This window comes from Rhinatrema bivittatum, chromosome 7, assembly GCF_901001135.1.
Source record: "Rhinatrema bivittatum chromosome 7, aRhiBiv1.1, whole genome shotgun sequence".
NCBI lineage: Eukaryota > Metazoa > Chordata > Amphibia > Gymnophiona > Rhinatrematidae > Rhinatrema > Rhinatrema bivittatum.
The window spans coordinates 279,258,389-279,276,178 of NC_042621.1; the positions used below are offsets into that span (position 1 = coordinate 279,258,389).

Genomic DNA, 17,790 nt, shown 5'->3' on the forward strand with positions numbered 1-17,790 from the left:
AAAATGCTGTGGTAAGCTCCTCCGTTGTGCAAGTTTTACGATAGGAGAAGGATTTGTTGTTTTGGGAGTGGTTGTGGGTGATAGAGGTGTCAGTCGAGAGTTGAGTCTCGATGAGTGCGTGATCGGACCATGGGACTGGAGTACAGGTGGGGGGTGAGGAGACCTGGATACTGGAATTGATAAAAATGAGATCGAGGGTGTGCCCAGCCTTGTGTGTGGGGGGTGAGATGATTTGGGTGAATCCTAGAGCATGAAGGGCATTAATGAAGGTTTCACAGGAAAGTGAGGGGAGTGTAGAATCGACGTGGAGATTGAAATCACCCAGTAGAATGGCGGGTTTTTCAAGGTTTATGTTGTTAGAGACGAATTCAATGAGGGGTGAGGGGTTATGTTCTAGTAGGCCAGGGGGGGCGTATATGAGACATATTTGTAGGTCAGTGGATTTGAAAAGGCCGATTTCAAACTTAGGAGGGGGAAAGATGTTTGCAGGAGATAGTTTAAGGCTTTTTTTGGCAATAAGGAGGATGCCACCACCTTTTTTCTTTGGTCTGGGTATGGAAAAGATGTTATAAGAGTGGGAGGGGAGTTGGTTCAATAGGACTGTGTCACTGTCCTTGAGCCAGGTTTCTGTGACTGCACAGATGTCTGGCTTGTGATCGATTATAAGGTCATCGAGGATGTGAGTTTTTTTGGAAATGGAGTGAGCATTGAAGAGTATGATGGATAAAGTGGTGAGGCCGAGAAATTGTGTTAATGGGGAGATAAGGATAGGGAGGAGGTACTTATGCTGGGTTTGGGGGTTCGCTATGTGATAGGGAGGAGATCTGTGCATAGGGTAATGGATGCGGGGGATGGGGAGAGGGTTGGGGGCAGAGTAGGAGTGGGGAGGCATATTGAAGAATATTGGTGTGGGGGGGATGTGGAGGTGAGGGGGCGGTGGAGAGTTGAAGGGGCAGTGGGATGAGCAAAGGTGACAGGAGGAACTGGGAGTGGGAAAGGGTGGGGTGGAGAAAGGTGATTAGACTGTTAAGAGGAGGGAATTGTGAGTGGAGATCAAGGTGGAACAGTGCAGCAGAGCTGAATTCAGTAAATCATAGATTAGGGTCATGTAAGGTCAGCAGTTGGTATTCGATAGGTGAGGGATATGCAACAGTAAAAATCAATACAGAGAAGTATACAAAATAGTGAGTTTCAATGCTGTGCCTTCAGATGGTGGTGGATGGAGGCCATTATTGCTCTTTGGACTAGAGGCAGTCATATGTTGTGAGGAGTGCCACATAGAGAGGTAGGGCAATCATAGGGTGTCAAAGAGGAGAACGGTAAAAATCTGCTGGAGCATTTGGGATATTGGCAATGGAGAGGTGGAGCAGGGAGGGGGGGACGGGGTGGAGGAAAGGAGGGAGGGAGAGGGTGAGGTAATGGGGAGGGGGGAGGCGGGGGAAAGGGGGAGCACAAAGGGGCGCACTAAGGGGCAGACCCCTTAGGTTGCGCTCCTTCGGGTGCACAACGCCCGGCGCACGGCGCCTGGAGTGAGTTGTAAATTTAAAGAGAACTCACTCGGCGCCTCCTCTGACGTCAGGCAGGGGGCGGTCCTCGAAGTCTCCGCCGGTAGGCCTCTGGAGCTGGGGTCTTGCTTGTGCTGGTTGCGGCGTGGTCTGTCGCGGCTCTCTCCGGTCTTGGGTGCAATGGGGGCGGGAGCGGGCCTCCGATGCTGGGACCCCGGTGGAGCTCAGGTGAGTCGGGTTTGTAGGGGAGGCAGGGGAGGCAGGGGGTCTTTTTCCCTCCGGTCGCAGCCTTCTCCGGCTGTGGGAGCGTCGGGTGAGGAGGAGGGGTGTCGGGCCTCGGATCCTAGACCCCGATGGGTCTTGGCTGCAGGACAGGCTGGCAGCGATCCTTCCAGGCAAAGAGGAAAGCGCCTGGAGTGAGTTGTAAATTTAAAGAGAACTCACTCGGCGCCTCCTCTGACGTCAGGCAGGGGGCGGTCCTCGAAGTCTCCGCTGGTAGGCCTCTGGAGGTAGACTGGAGGTACACTAAATAAAGCTATTGCTATCCTTTGAATGAGTAAAGGATTACTAATTATTTTCCTACATTTAGAAACCTAAATTAGGGCCTAGCACTGAAAATCAGCAGTAGCTGCCTAACCTACTTTCCCTGACTTGCCCACTTTTTAGGTGCCTAAATTTAAGGGCCCAGTGACAATAGGTGCCTAAATGTATTTACTCAGCCCTAGTCAGTTTTCAATGTTGCCAATTTAGGTTTTTAAGTCCCAAAGGTGGGCAGCTAAATCTTTTGTAGATTGATCCCTTAAGGCCAAATTTTAATAGCCCAGAGCATGCAAATACCGGGAGGTACGCAGGTGGCCAGGCCATGTGCAAACCGAGCGCATTTTCGTAACGGCCCGGCCACAGGCGTATCTTCTGATACGTGTGGAAGTGCCAGGCTTTGTGAAAGGGGCAGGCTGGGGGGCAGGGGTGAGGGCCAACCAGGATAGCAGCCATTAGGGGATGAGCTCCATCACGTCCCTGAGGGCCTCCTGATGTCTTCGGGTCATACGGCCCTCTGGCCTTCCAGATTTGGGGGGGGGGGGGGGGGGGGAGTGGAAGCTGTGTGTGCACGTGCACGCACATGCAAACAGAACACGGGCCTTTCCGACGGCTGCCAGTGGCTTGAATGCCGGCAGCTTGCGCCTCTCTCCTTCTTTGGCTGTCAGCAGCCCCGTGGCCTCTCCTGCTATCGCTGGCTCGCCACCTCCCTCTCGTGTGCCGCCCTGTGCAAATGCATGGTATGCACACCCATTCACACATGGCCTGTTAGTATTCTACACAATATCTCCAATGCTACATTATCATTATGTACCATAATAAACTATGCTAAATTACATCAAAGACTAGTGACTTTAAGAGATGTAAAAAATGCAGAAGGAAAGCAACACCTGATAGAAGTGTGAATAGTTTTCCAGATGAAATATATTGTGGAGAATCCAAAAATAATTGATATTAAACCTTTACTCTGCTGCCCCTTGGTGGTTATTGGTTAAACTTGGTTAAATTTATATTCAGGTCACCTGCTCTGGAGTATTTTAGCTTCAATAAATTATAGGGAAGTGATAAAAGAATGTGACCCCACTAACTCCTGATACAAATTGAGTGAATCCCCTGGGGCCTTGAAAAATGTGTTAATAGACAAAACCATTTGTATTAAGAGTAATATTTAAAAGGCACGAACATAAAACACTTATAAAATTTCCAACCCAGTATGCAGGTAAACTTTCTTGTGTATGTCCTGTTTGCATGGACATTTACCTGTCCTGTGTGGAAGAATTCCTGGAGTCAAGGGGAGTGGTTATCACGTATAAAATCCCAATGTATGCATGTAAATTTACCCAGGAAAATAATACACACTAAAGAGCAAATGTAAAAGTAGGCATATAGTTATCCTGGGGTAATTTTCTGAGCAAACTTCCACACATAAGTTTATTTAGAATATTAATATGACTTATGTGCATTTCTACCACCTACCTTATGCACAAAATTACAAAATTATTCCTATTCTGGATCTATTTAATATACACTAATCTGTATTTACCTGTATTTGTGTGGCTAGATAAATGTAAGTCGCATTCCTTTCAGTTTTGTATTGCAATCTACCATGAAATAGACCTGAGTGAATTTAATAATAAGCTAAATATAATTAATCTTAGAACTGATACTTTGCAATTATAAAAACACATTCTTCAAACAGTAAAATAACAGATTTTAAGTATGCAACTAAAACAAAATGCACTGGGTGAGAGAGAAAAAATTTTGGAAGCTGAAAATATGTGCACGACATCAAACTGTAGAAAGCAACAAGAGCTAGAGTGCCTTCATCTGAGATACAGATACCTTCTATCTACATGGAGTCTTTAGGTTCTTAATTTTGTTTTAAGAAGAAATTACTACTTACCTATGTTATGGCCGCCGGCCGCGGCAAGCCGCAACCGGGGCCAGCCACTCACCAGCGCGGTGGGCCAACCCGCCGATGTTGAAGGCTCAGCTTCAGCAGGTTCTTCCTGCAGCAGTGCCTGCTGCCTGACCGTCATGGCTGCAGCGTCCTCCTACGCGCATCTAGCTCCGCCCCCGCTGGGTTCTCCTAGGGCCGCGCGCGTGGCAGTGCTAGGATTTAAAGGAGCCACTACAGGAAATGGGTTGGGCTCCTTCCTGTACGCTCCATCTTCGGGGGACTATTTAAGGCAAGGTCTGCACCTCAGACCTTGCCTTGGCTTCTTGGCTCCTGTGGTTTGTTGTTCCTGAGTTCCGTTCCTGTGGTTGACCTCTCGTGCCTGATTCTCGGACTGGCTGCTGTTCTTCCCTGGTATCTGATTTCTGGACTGGCTGATGACTTTGCTTGGTATTGACCCTTGGACTGGCTGCGGAATATCCTTTGGTTCTTGATCCCTGGACTGGCTGCGGAGTATCCTTTGGTTCTTGATCCCTGGACTGGCTGCGGAGTATCCTTTGGTTCTTAATCCCTGGACTGGCTGTGGAATATCCTTTGGCTCTTAACACCAGGACTCTTCTCGACTACCTGTGTGTGTGAGCCAGAGTGGTATCGACCTGCTGGAGGCGCCAGCTATCTGGACCACACGACCGGTAGGAGGCGCCTGCATCCAGATTTCCCTCTGCAACCTCACGAGACCTTCCGAGTTGGCCTCGCCTTCCGACGGTAGGGACTTGAAGTACTACGTCGGACCAAGGGTCCACCGTCCTAGTCATAACAGTAAGCCAAGGCCATGGACCCGGCAGAGGCCTCCGCACTAAGAGCAATTCCTGGCTTGGCACAGAAGATAATGGAGCAACAGAGTATGTTGGAATCTATGACAGCCTCCATAGAGCGACTCAATGCTCGGCTGGACACAGTAGTCGCTACACACTCTGGCACTCCGACCTCAACCCCTCCGCCTGTACCAGTTCCGCCAGCAACACAAAGCTACAGTCGGCCAGTTCTTCCATTACCAGCTCCACCCTGATACGCCGGGGATCCTCGCTTATGTTTGGGATTTCTAGACCAGTGCAGTATGCATTTCCATCTGCAAATGCCTCTGTTTCCGGATGATATAACCAAGACTACCTATATTTTATCCTTACTAGAAGGCAAAGCTTTGGCCTGGGCGTCTCCGCTGTGGCAGCGCTTGGACCCGGTATTGCAAGACTTTCCACGATTTCTGGAATTATTTCGGACAGTTTTTGAGGAACCCGGGAAACAAGCAGCCGCCGGTTCCGACCTCCTTCACCTCCGTCAAGGAGGGCGATCCCTCACGGATTACACTATTGAGTTCTGAACCCTAGCTACAGAACTTCATTGGGAGGAACGCGTCCTGCGAACAATATACCTGGAGGGACTATCTGCCAGGATCAAGGATGAGCTGGCCGCTCGGGAACTTCCGTCCTCCTTAAATTCCCTCATTGAACTAGCAAACAGAATTGATCGACGGCTACAAGAAAGGGCTCGCGAGGCCCTAGGATCAAGGAAATGCCCGGCTATTTCCTATGTTCCACCTTCCACCTCCACAACCCCTCAAGAGTCTTCTACCAACGAAGGGACGGTAGAGGAACCCATGCAATTAGGCCGAGGTCCTTTATCACCTGAAGAACGTCAGAGATGCCGCAAGGCAGGCCTGTGTCTATACTGTGGAGGGTCCGGCCATCGTATAGCCGTCTGCCCTATCCGTCCGGGAAACTACAAAGCCTAGGATCCATGGGGGGAGTCACCCTAGGCCTCATATCACCAGCTCCCCCACTCACCTTACCAGTTACCCTCAACATTGAAGGACACGAATTTAAAACTTTAGCTTTAGTAGATTCCGGTGCAGGTGGAGACTTCATATTACAAGAAATAGTGGATCAACTCCAGATTCCTACTAGTCTCTGTTTAAAGCCATTGATCATCTCTTCTATTCACGGCGAACCATTACCAGGAAGAATAACTCACCACACGGAACCTCTGGATTGCCACATTGCACCCGACCACACAGAACAAATCACCTTTTACGTCCTCAGGAAAGCCATTCACTCAGTGGTTCTTGGCATTCCCTGGTTGCAACGCCATAATCCACAATTTGATTGGACTTCTTTAAGACTTACTCGCTGGGGACCAGGATGCCATGAGACTTGCTTAAAGGGAACGACTCCCGCTCCTAGTTTCGTCTGCACCTCAGTCTTGAAGAATTTACCCTTTCAGTACAAACAATTTGCGAATGTATTCTCCAAGAAGGCCACAGATACATTGCCCCCGCATCGAGATTTTGACTGCACTATTAAGTTGATTCCGGGATCCACACCACCTCAAGGGAGAGTCTACCCCTTATCTGCCGCAGAGACTCGGGCGATGTCCGAATACATCCAGGACAATCTACAGAATGGGTTTATTCGACGATCCACCTCTCCCGGGGGGGCTGGATTTTTCTTTGTCGGGAAAAAAGATGGGACATTACGCCCTTGTATTGATTTCCTCTGACTCAACGCTATTACCATCAAGGACCGATATCCCCTGCCTCTTATTGCGGAATTGTTTGATCGCCTGCAAGGAGCCCGAGTATTCTCCAAATTGGACCTACGAGGAGCTTATAACTTGGTCTGGATTCAGGAGGGGAATGAGTGGAAGACGGCTTTTAACACCAGAGATGGACATTACGAATACCTTGTTATGCCATTCGGGTTAACTAACGCTCCTGCTGTTTTTCAACACTTTATTAATGAGATTTTTAGAGACTTATTATATATATGTGTGGTGGTTTATCTTGATGATATTTTGATTTTTTCCAAGGATTCACAGATGCATCGCCAACACGTTATGCAAGTTTTGCAATGCTTAAGAGAACATCGATTATATGCCAAGCTAGAGAAATGCATTTTTGAAACAGAATCCTTACCTTTTCTGGGATATATTATCTCTAAGCAAGGTTTCCAAATGGACACGACCAAAGTGAAATACATACAAGAATGGCCTCAACCTAACGGACTACGTGCACTCCAACGGTTTCTTGGATTTGCTAATTCATCAATTTGCTAATTCATCAATTCATCAAGAATTTTTCCAAACTGGCTGTGCCACTTACCACACTTACACGAAAAGGAGCTAATATCAAAACCTCGTCTGTAGAAGCGGTAGAAGCATTCCAAGCTCTCAAAGACTCCTTCCTACAACAACCCTGCCTTCGCCACCCTGATCTTAGATGCCCATTTACGGTAGAGGTTGACGCTTCCACTGAGGGAGTTGGAGCGGTTCTGAGCCAGAATGACGTAGCAGGAACGTCTCATTCGTGCTCCTATTTTTCGAAGAAATTTTCACCTGTGGAACGCAACTATTCCATTGGTGACAAAGAATTGTTAGCCATTAAACTTGCCTTTGAGGAATGGCGACAGTGGTTAGAGGGGGTTCAACACCGTATTACAGTTATTACGGACCATAAAAACCTAATATACCTACAGCAAGCTCAACGCCTGAACCCACGTCAGGCCCATTGGGCACTATTCTTTACACGTTTCAATTTCGAACTAAGATATCGACCAGCAAGCAAGAATATCAAAGCCGATGCGTTGTCTCGATCTTTTGTCAGTGAAGACGTGGAGGAGCCTATACAGAATATTATCGACCCAGCCCGCATCATTCTCTCGGCGACTTTCACGGTCCCAGTCGGTAAGACAGTGGTGCCTAGGAGACTCCGCAATAATGTACTGAAATGGGGACATGATTCCCAGTTGGCTGGGCACCCAGGACGAAGACGAACGCAAGATCTTCTTCAACAACATTATTGGTGGCCTGGGATGCGCAAGGACATTCGCGCGTATGTAGACTCCTATCCTGTTTGTGCGCAGCATAAGAATCCTGTGGGGAGACCTTGGGGGCAGTTACAACCACTTCCGGCGCCAACAAGACCATAGACACACATCTCCACCAATTTCATTGTCGATCTTCCAGCTTCAGAAGGACATACGGTAATATGGGTAGTGGTTGATCAATTTTCTAAGATGGCCCACTTTACACAACTACCCGCCCTCCCTTCCACTCCCCGTCTGGCTCAATTATTTATGTCCAGAAAACCACTGGAGCACTACTTGCACTCAAAATATATCAACATCCAAGACAAGTGCAAGAATAAGTTCAATTCCTGGTCAGAATTTTTGCTGTAACAATTATATTTTTATTCAGGCAACTCCTCAATTTAAACACAGAATCTTGCATAAAGTCCCCAACACGGACCCGTGTTTCGCCTGTCTGGCTGCTTCGGGGGGGATTAATTTTAGCAACGACAATCTGTAATGCACAAGAATAAATAACTACCAGGAACCAAGGGAATAGACAACAGACAAATTACAGCTAGTTGTGCACATGTTATATTGGTGTGAATATACATTATATTATCAACATACCTGTGTCAAAACAGCATAATTTTGCAAAGGAGTGCACCTGAGCTGTCTAATCTCTAGAACTTTAAACGCTGTGTTTGGGCGCGAAAAAATCGCACCAATGGCTGACCAGACACCCTACCCAATCAGCATCAACCTAGCTAGCTGACGTCAATAACCGTATAAGGGGACTGCAGCAGGGGAGCCCCCGCTCGCTTCTAAGAAATGTCAATCGCGCTACAGCCCACGACTGATTCTTATCTACCTAGCTGTTAAGGTAACCAAATAGTCAGTAGGAAACCTCCACGAATACAGCAACGGGAACTAGATCGCTGTATTGATCACAAAAAATGACTCCACTCGAGCTCAGTGTTGAGCCCATACGGGGAAAAAGTATTCAGACGAAAAATCCATTTTTGCTCCCGCCTCAAGAGGGTCAAAGGAAAATCCCCTCCTCTTGCTGGGGGAGTAATAACATCAATCACAAAAAAAGTAGAGATCGGCCACAGTGTGGGACATTTCTAACCAATGTGAGACTGATGGGGCACTCTCTCTCATAGTATTGATACTGGATCTATGTTCAATGATCCTGGTTTTTATGCTACGCGTTGTTTTACCCACGTATAATTGCTTGCAGGGGCAAATGATGACATATATTACCCCAGATGAGTCACAATCAGAGGTTCCATGAAATGTGTATGTCCGCTTGGTACTGGGGTGTATGAATTGTGTAATTGTGGAGGTGTGGTCACAAACTGAACAGCGGCCACATGGTCTATGGCTGCCCTCATGTAAAGTGTAGCTGGGAGTCCCAGCAGAGTGAACCAGAATGTCCCGAAGATTTCTACCCCTCCGGAAAGTAAACCTAAGACCTGAATTGAAAAATCTGTCTAGGGCTAACGCTGCCCAATGTTTATGAATCAATTCAGAGATTAGTTTACTCTGTGTGGAGAATGGTAGGATACAATTCACTGTCGGATCACTGTTTTGAGATTGTGGTAGAAACAATAATTCTCTATTGACATATAGGGCACGCTTAAATGCCCTCTTCAATACCTTATTAGGATACCTTCTTTCCCGGAAGCGAAGTAGCATCTGCTGAGCTTGAGTAACATATTCTGCTGTGGAAGTACACAGCCGGAGTCTCAGAAATTGACCAGTGGGTATATTATTTTTTAAATGGTGAGGGTGAAAGCTGTCAAATGCCAAAAGGGTATTCCTATCTGTGTCCTTACGAAACAATGATGTAACAAAACGTGTATCCTGGTATGTAAGAGTGACATCCAAAAAAGCTACCTGTTTGTGGTGTATACAAAAATTAAACTGTAGATTAGAATTGCATTGATTCAGCCAATCCAAAAAACCAAAAAATTGCACGTCTGTACCCAACCAAATAAGCAACACATCGTCAATATATCTGAACCACTTAAAAATAAATGGTCGCTATTCTGATCCATATATGTGCTGCTCCTTAAAAGCTGCAACGTAAAGGCAGGCTAGGCTGGGGGCCATTGTCGCCCCCATAGCCATACCCTTTATTTGCTGAAAAAACTGAGACTGAAAACAGAAATAGTTGCGTGTAAGAGCCAGTCTTGCCAACTGTACTAAGAAAGATGTGGGCACTTGTACCGGAGCTGCTCGGGTGTCCAGAATGTGCTCAATTACCAATAATGCTTCCCTTTGCGGGATATTTGTATACAATGATATAATATCTAACGTCACTAAGTAGCATGGGAGGAGGAGAGGAGGAGAAGAACTGGCTACCGGGGGTGAGATTTTCTGGCCCCAACGGAACCCCTCCAGACCTCTGAGGTCATCAACTTGTGCCCTGCCTGTACCTATTTAAATCGCTGCTGCGGCGGCGATATTTGAGGAGGAGAGGAGGAGAAGAACTGGCTACCAGGGGTGAGATTTTCCGGCCCCAATGGAACCCCTCCAGACCTCTGAGGTCATCAACTTGTGCCCTGCCTGTTCCTATTTAAATCGCTGCTGCGGCGGCGGTATTTGAGGAGGAGAGGAGGAGAAGAACTGGCTACCGGGGGTGAGATTTTCCGGCCCCAACGGAACCCCTCCAGACCTCTGAGGTCATCAACTTGTGCCCTGCCTGTTCCTATTTAAATCGCTGCTGAAGCGGCGCGCAGCGTCCGCCGGCGCATCGTCTAAGCTGTGCGCCGAAGGGATGCGCGACTTTGGCGCGCGACTTATTTTCGACTTGCTTTCGATTTGCTGGAGAAGAGGGATCGCAATCATTATTACTTTTACTTGGATAAGTTCTCCGGGACTCTCCGAACCTCCATTTGATTCGAAGGAGTAAGAAAAAAAAGAAGCTAGGACGGTAAGGCCCTCCTTTTTCTTGAATAGATAATTATTATGCCTCACACTAAGCGTAAAGGGCGCCTGCGAGTGGATTCTTCTGCTACACCGCAGACTCCCTCGACGCAGCAATTGATAGAGGGTTTCTTCAATCCAGCTGCAGTATCAACACCGGGTGCAAAGTCCGTTGAGGGTATAGATAAGGAGCAAAATCTTACACCTCTGGACATTCAGATCTCTTTGAGCCCCGGGGCTCTTCAAACACCATCTCACCTCACCCTGGGATATTTTCAAGGATCAGTTCATGAGAAGCAGCTAACGGCTAGTGGACACATGAATGCAGAAAGTGAACTTGAAAAGAGTCCCATAGGGGACAATTTGACATCTATAAGGTGCGAAGGAAACTTGGCAAGCGAAATTCAAGCAATTTCGGAAGTAAGCCAAGGGGGAGGGATGATATCGGATCTCACGTTGGAAAAAATAACACAGCCTGAAGTAATTACATTGGACTCAATTTGGAAAGCTTTAATGACTATGGAAAGATCTATTACAAAATTAACTAATGTCATAAATGTATCTCAGAATAAGATGCATGGTATATATTCCCTGGTTAATAACCATGAGATTAAATTAAAGGAGATTGTGGAACAAGTAACATCTGTGAAAGAGGTCCAGGTTAATTTAATTAAATCAGACAAATTAATGAGAAGGAATTATGAGAAAATTGAAAACAGGATGCGGTATTTGAATTTGAGAATACTAAATTTTCCCTGTTTGAAATTAATCTCACCTAGGGAACAATTAAAAAAATATTTGATAGAAGTACTTCTAAGAACATTCCTTCGTAATCGTAATAAAACATACTTAGGACAAAAAGTCTGGATCTATCCCGATGTCACAAGGGACACTCAGATTAGAAGGAAAAAGTTTGTGGATATGATGCAAGAAGCTAAGTCCTTAGGGATCCAATTGGCTATTAGATACCCTTGTAAGTGCATGTTCACTTACAAGGATAATAAGTATATTTTTTATGATCCTAATCATTTAAGGACATTTATAGACAACTGTAAAAGAGAGGTCAATATTACCTAACCATTGAGGATATTAGTAAAGATAGATACTGTATATTTCTTTGTCTATCAAATTTGATTTCTTAATTGACTTATGCTCCAAAAAGACTCCTGAGAATCTATATTACTTTATAGATAATGATTTACAGAAAAAGAAGTTTATATTAAAATTCATACTTTGGTAGATATATGCCTTTGAATGTAAATGTTATAAACTTTCTGTCTGTTGTAAAGAAAAAGTGAATAAATAATTAAAAAAAAAAAAAAGTAGTATGGACCATCCGGGGGGGTCACTATTGTCCAACATAGTAATCAGATGGGATGAATCTCTTACATATGACTTGCTCAGTGTAACAAATGGTTTAAAAAAACATCTACAAATTTCGATAAGGGTTCTAAAATAGAACCTATACCGGATACTATCGGATGCCCAGGAGGATTCGCTAACGATTTGTGGATCTTAGGTACAGTATAAAAAACTGGAATCACTGGATGTGCTGTTACCAAAAACTGTGACTCACGTGGGGTGATATATTTCGCATCAGTTGCCTCCTGCACAACTGTTTTAATCAATACTTGCAACTCCTCTGTCGGGTCTTGTGTTAAGGGTCTGTAAAACAGCTGATCATTCAACTGTCACTCGCACTCGGTCACATAGTCTCCACTATTCATGAGGACAATGCCCCCTCCCTTATCTGCTGGTTTAATTACTATTCTGGAATCTTTCGATAATGCTGTAAGGGCCTCATTCTCTTGCCTGGTCAGGTTATAGTAAACATACGGTCTCTTATTCTTGAGGTCAGAGATCTCGGGCCTCACCAATTTCTCAAACACCACCAGAGTAGGGTCAAAAGGGCCCAGAGGAACCCATTTTGACTTAGGGAATACTAATGACCGGTCTTGAAATGGGGGAGAATCTCTAAAGAAAGCTTTAATCTTTAATGCTCTAAAGAACCGGTAAAGATGTATCTGTGTGTTAAACTCATCTGGAAAAACAGTGGGAACATATGACAAACCCTTACTCAACGTCCTAAGTTCTATCGGATTAAGTGTTCTAGATGACAAATTAAACACAACGTTTTTCTCATTTAATGCCACGGATCCTGCTGTTGTCGGGTTGATCGAGTGAATCTCTGCGGTTGTTGAAATGTTTGTTGACCCCATGGCCGGGGATTTCTTGTGTTGCGTAACACTGGAGCCGGCTCTAAAAAAGATAAGCCCGATGAAGAAGACACTGCAGATAAAACTCCGCCACCAAGCCCCGTGTTTACATCCCGATTTAAGCCTCTTGCTGGTGCTTACTCTTCTCCTGAAGAGTCGCCTGATGATGACTGGGTAAAAGCCACTTGTCTCTTGTTGATCCGTTTTGTGGCCTGCCATGTATAAACGTAACCCTGTTTGTAGTCGTATTCATCTCGTAGAAATTTTTTGTGTTTAAGACTCTTTAAATCACTGGTAAATTTAGCCAAGTTCTCTTTAAATTCTACAAGCTGTCGGTCGAATTGATCGACTGGGGTGCTGGTTTTAATAGCCTCAAAATGTCCAGTAAGCTCTTCCTGTAAGGGAGTGATCAATGCTTTGGACGTCTCAATAATAAGTACCAATAGATCAAATGAGCATTTGATAAGTATTTGGTTCCATCTGATCATAAAGTCTTTGTTGTCAACATGGAGTCGTGGTTCCTTCTGCACTCTCAATCCCCTTGGGATCCGTCTAACTCGGCAATATTCTATCAATGTAGCTGTATGAAGCTACATTGATAACTATTACTATAACCTGACCAGGCAAGAGAATGAGGCCCTTACAGCATTATCGAAAGATTCCAGAATAGTAATTAAACCAGAAAATAAGGGAGGGGGCATTGTCCTCATGAATAGTGGAGACTATGTGACCGAGTGCTGGCGACAGTTGAATGATCAGCTGTTTTACAGACCCTTAACACAAGACCTGACAGAGGAGTTGCAAGTAATGATTAAAACAGTTGTGCAGGAGGCAACTGATGCAAAATATATCACCCCACGTGAGTCACAGTTTTTGGTAACAGCACATCCAGTGATTCCAGTTTTTTATACTGTACCTAAGATCCACAAATCGTTAGTGAATCCTCCTGGGCATCCGATAGTATCTGGTATAGGCTCTATTTTAGAACCCTTATCGAAATTTGTAGATGTTTTTCTTAAACCATTTGTTACACTGAGCAAGTCATATGTAAGAGATTCATCCCACCTAATCACTATGTTGGACAATAGTGACCCCCCGGATGGTCCATGCTACTTAGTGACATTAGATATTATATCATTGTATACAAATATCCCACAAAAGGAAGCATTATTGGTAATTGAGCGCATTCTGGACACCCGAGTAGCCCCGGTATGAGTGCTCTGGATTAAATTGAAGCCTCGCCTTTGGGAAGGCCAAGGCCAAGATTGCAGCAATTTACTGAGTCCTCAGCCTACACAAAGCCCAGGCTTTGGCCTGGGCCTAGGATTCGCTGGCAGATCCCCATCAGACCGGGTAAGTGGGGGCTGGGAGGATCCTGGCCCTGACATTTTTCCCGGTGGGTGAGATGGGTGGATGGGAGGCCCCGTTTGGCCCTGTTTTTGTTTTTTGGTTCTTCTTTTTTCTTTAATGTTTGATTTGTTTTTTTCTAACATATTAAATGAATCAAAGATTCCATTTACTGAAATTTGTGGGGAAAAAAAAACCTTGCAAAAATGAACCAAAAATGAATTTTTTTCCCTGCACACCCCTAGTAAACATGTCACCAGAATGTCTCTATCATCACCGCTTTTAATTTGACTACATTTTGTGAAGACAATAAGTTACCCAGACAAAATTTAACCGGTGAGCTGGCAGGGGGGGGAGGGAGATATTCAAGTCTTGGGTTTTGTCTAGGTAATGCTGAATGTTACACAGACAGCCCTCTGCATATTGACCTCTACGTTTTTGGCTGAAAATGTTTCCCTATATTTAGGTCCCTAAATTCAGGCCTGCAATTCATTCACCTAGATTTATTCCTGAAAGTTATGTGCCTGGCAACACTGGGCACCTACCATTTTCCCATGCCCTAACTGTGCTCCTGTAGCCACCACATTGTAGGAACCTACATTTAGAAGCCAAGTGAAAATAGGTCCTTGAATTAGCTGCTCAACCCTAGTCAGTTTTCAAAGGCACCAATTCAGGAAACTAATTCCATAAGTTAAGCATCTAAAGCCTTTGAAAATTGCCTCTATGCATTTTTCCCATAGATACAAAATGAGCAAAACACTTTAGTACATTTGGCCCTAAAGGGGCAAATGCATTACACAATTCTTCTCACATAGAAACATATATATATGTTTGAGTCAAATGCGCTAGAGCCCCCAAAATGAATTAAGTTCCTATTCTAATGACAAGTCACTAGTTTATTTAAGGAGTCATCCCTTTTCTAGTTGTGCTGGAGAGTTGTCATCCTTTTCATAGCCTTACTTGCATAGCAATATAGGTCAACTAAAAAGCTATAGTTGATACCTTGCTAAATTTGTCTGAGGCCTGCCTTTCCTCATGATGCTCTTTATGGAGCCAGGTCATTGACCAGGATCTGTCTGCAGACACCCTTTGGATCAAGCAATGGAATTCATGTGAAATCACAAACAAGCGCCTTGTGTTAATGTCACTTATTCATTTACTGGCTTCAGATTATCCCATGAGAATACCCTAGTTAAAAATGTTCAAGGCAAATGAAGGCCACTCTACAACCAACTGCCACTGCTAGGGCCTTAGCATCAACTGCTCGTGCAGATGCAGTGAGATACAAACCATTGCACACTATAGACTAGTGTCCCTTCTTTGAACCAAGAGATGGATTGATAATTCTGAACTCAGCTAATGAGGAGGCTATTGCTTGGTTTCCATCCACTAAATAAATGCATTACCTATCCCCTAGAACTTGTTTGTTGACCTTTATTCCTTGTACCTAAGGGCTGTGACACAGTAACTACACTAATTCATAGTCTGAACTGTAAGTGCAAAACAATGTTACAGCACAAAGACAGAAATGAAGTGTTTCTCTCTATTCTTAACTGTATGTGATACACATTTGTTAAGATTGTCTATCACTTTTGCAGCATACTAGAGAGAAACTGTTCTTTTCTGATGCAGACTTAGAGAATTTCACAACATGCTTTAAAAAAAAAAGAGCTGGGGATTGTACTGTATAAAACACCACAAACCAAAAACTAACAATAAATCATGCAACATAAACTACCCTAGAGAGAAGATTTCAGTGCTGTTATTTTGTGTTATTAATGCCATCTAACTCATGGTTATTTTGGAACCCTCTCTATTTATAGTCATGTTTCTAAACTATTGTAATGGAAAGCATAATCACATATCACAAATCTACTTCGAAAGAGGCCAATTTGGTAAATCCTAAAGCAATCTAACACCTAAGGATTGTCTGAGAAATGTCGTATAAAGAGAGAGCTGAAGAACATTGCAGCATTCTATTTTTGCTGAAAAACTACGAGTTTTAATTAGCAAACTGAGCTAATATGATCTTTATTTTTTTATTTATTGCATCCTCTATTTTTTTTTGCCTGGAAGTTTCCTCCTGCTCCTTCTTGCTTCCAGCTCAATAGGAAATGGCTTCTGCTGGTGGCTACAGTATCATGAGCTTCCATTTGCCACTACTTGGGTGTACCCCTGTTTTTAACCCTCCTTCCATTCAGCTCAGCCGCTGCAGTAATAATCCTCGAGCAGGGGCCACAGACCATGGCTCAATCTAGACTCAATACACATGCACCCCATGCTTGGTCAGTAGATGTCGCTCTTTCACTGGGACTCCTTCCATCCTGGGAACTGTAGATGGAGGTATAATCTCTACACACATAAATTAGATCAGGGATCTCCCATTTACAATGTGATTTATCAGTCCTGTACAGAAAAGCTGAAAAAGGCCTGTGGCATGAGGCTTGTGTTAGTGCTCATCAATGCTTTCTTTTACATTATGAATCTATTTCTAAATCAAGGCTAGCATAAAGCGCAATTGTTACCACAAATGTTTCTGCTGTGTCGCCAACCAACCCAGCTATAGCAGAGACATGAACTTCGGGCCCATAATAAGAAGGTTCATTGCTAATGCCTTTGCCAAACATAGCTTCTTCTTTCATCACAGTTCCGTCTACAATGGGGAGATTGACTGTGCTACAAACAAGGAAAAACAGAAAACTATTGGTCTCTCATACTGAATTTATATAGTAGCTCATGACCTGTAAGTTCAAGGAAAAGGATAGTGAAAGGAACTTGAGCCATTCTGTGCCAAACAAAATATCTATAATATAAATGTAGGTATTCCTGCCTGTAGCATTATAAAAAGACACATTTCTTTTGTTGTTATTGTTTTACTTTTAAAATTAAAAACACATACAAATCACCTCCTTATTACTTGATTGCATTCTTGCTCTAAACCGTTGCAGTGAATGAAGCAATTTCATACACATTTATAAGACAATTTCATGTTATTTGCAGACTTCTCTATCCCAGGACATTTGGCCATATGAATGGCAAGGTGATCAGAGTTTGAATCATGGAGCCTGATGTACAAAACACTTTCCAATAACAAAGAATAGGAAAAACCCTGTAGAGAGGTGGCCAACTTCGGTTCTCAAGAACCACAAACAAGCCTGGTTTTCAGGATATCCATAAGGAATATGCATGAGTTAGATTTGAATATAATGGAGACAGTGCATGCAAATATATCTCATACATTTTTACTGTGGATATCCTGAAATCCAGGCCTTTTTGTGGCTCTTGAAGATCAGAGTTGGCCACTCCTGCTTTAGTACATCTGGCCCCATGGTCTCTTTTTAAACTGTAAATTTCAAAACAGTGATGGAACAATTTCCACTAGTCTGTATAACTGAAAATTAAGTGGGTGCTTGTAGCACACATACTATATGCTAATTTTCAGAGAAACTACCCAGGTAGTTTATTTTCTAAGGTTAGGGGTAAATGTTCAGCGGGTTTCAGTGCCGAACTTT

General features: G+C 44.2%; 1 protein-coding gene across 1 annotated transcript in view; it reads right to left on the reverse strand.

The window, feature by feature from the left end:
* The window catches only part of CFAP43 (cilia and flagella associated protein 43), a 368,309-nt gene that overhangs the window by 313,489 nt on the left and 37,030 nt on the right, over positions 1-17,790 (reverse strand). Inside the window, 1 exon segment of the mRNA XM_029610740.1 lies at positions 16,804-16,954. Coding sequence (XP_029466600.1) covers positions 16,804-16,954 — 151 coding nt within the window.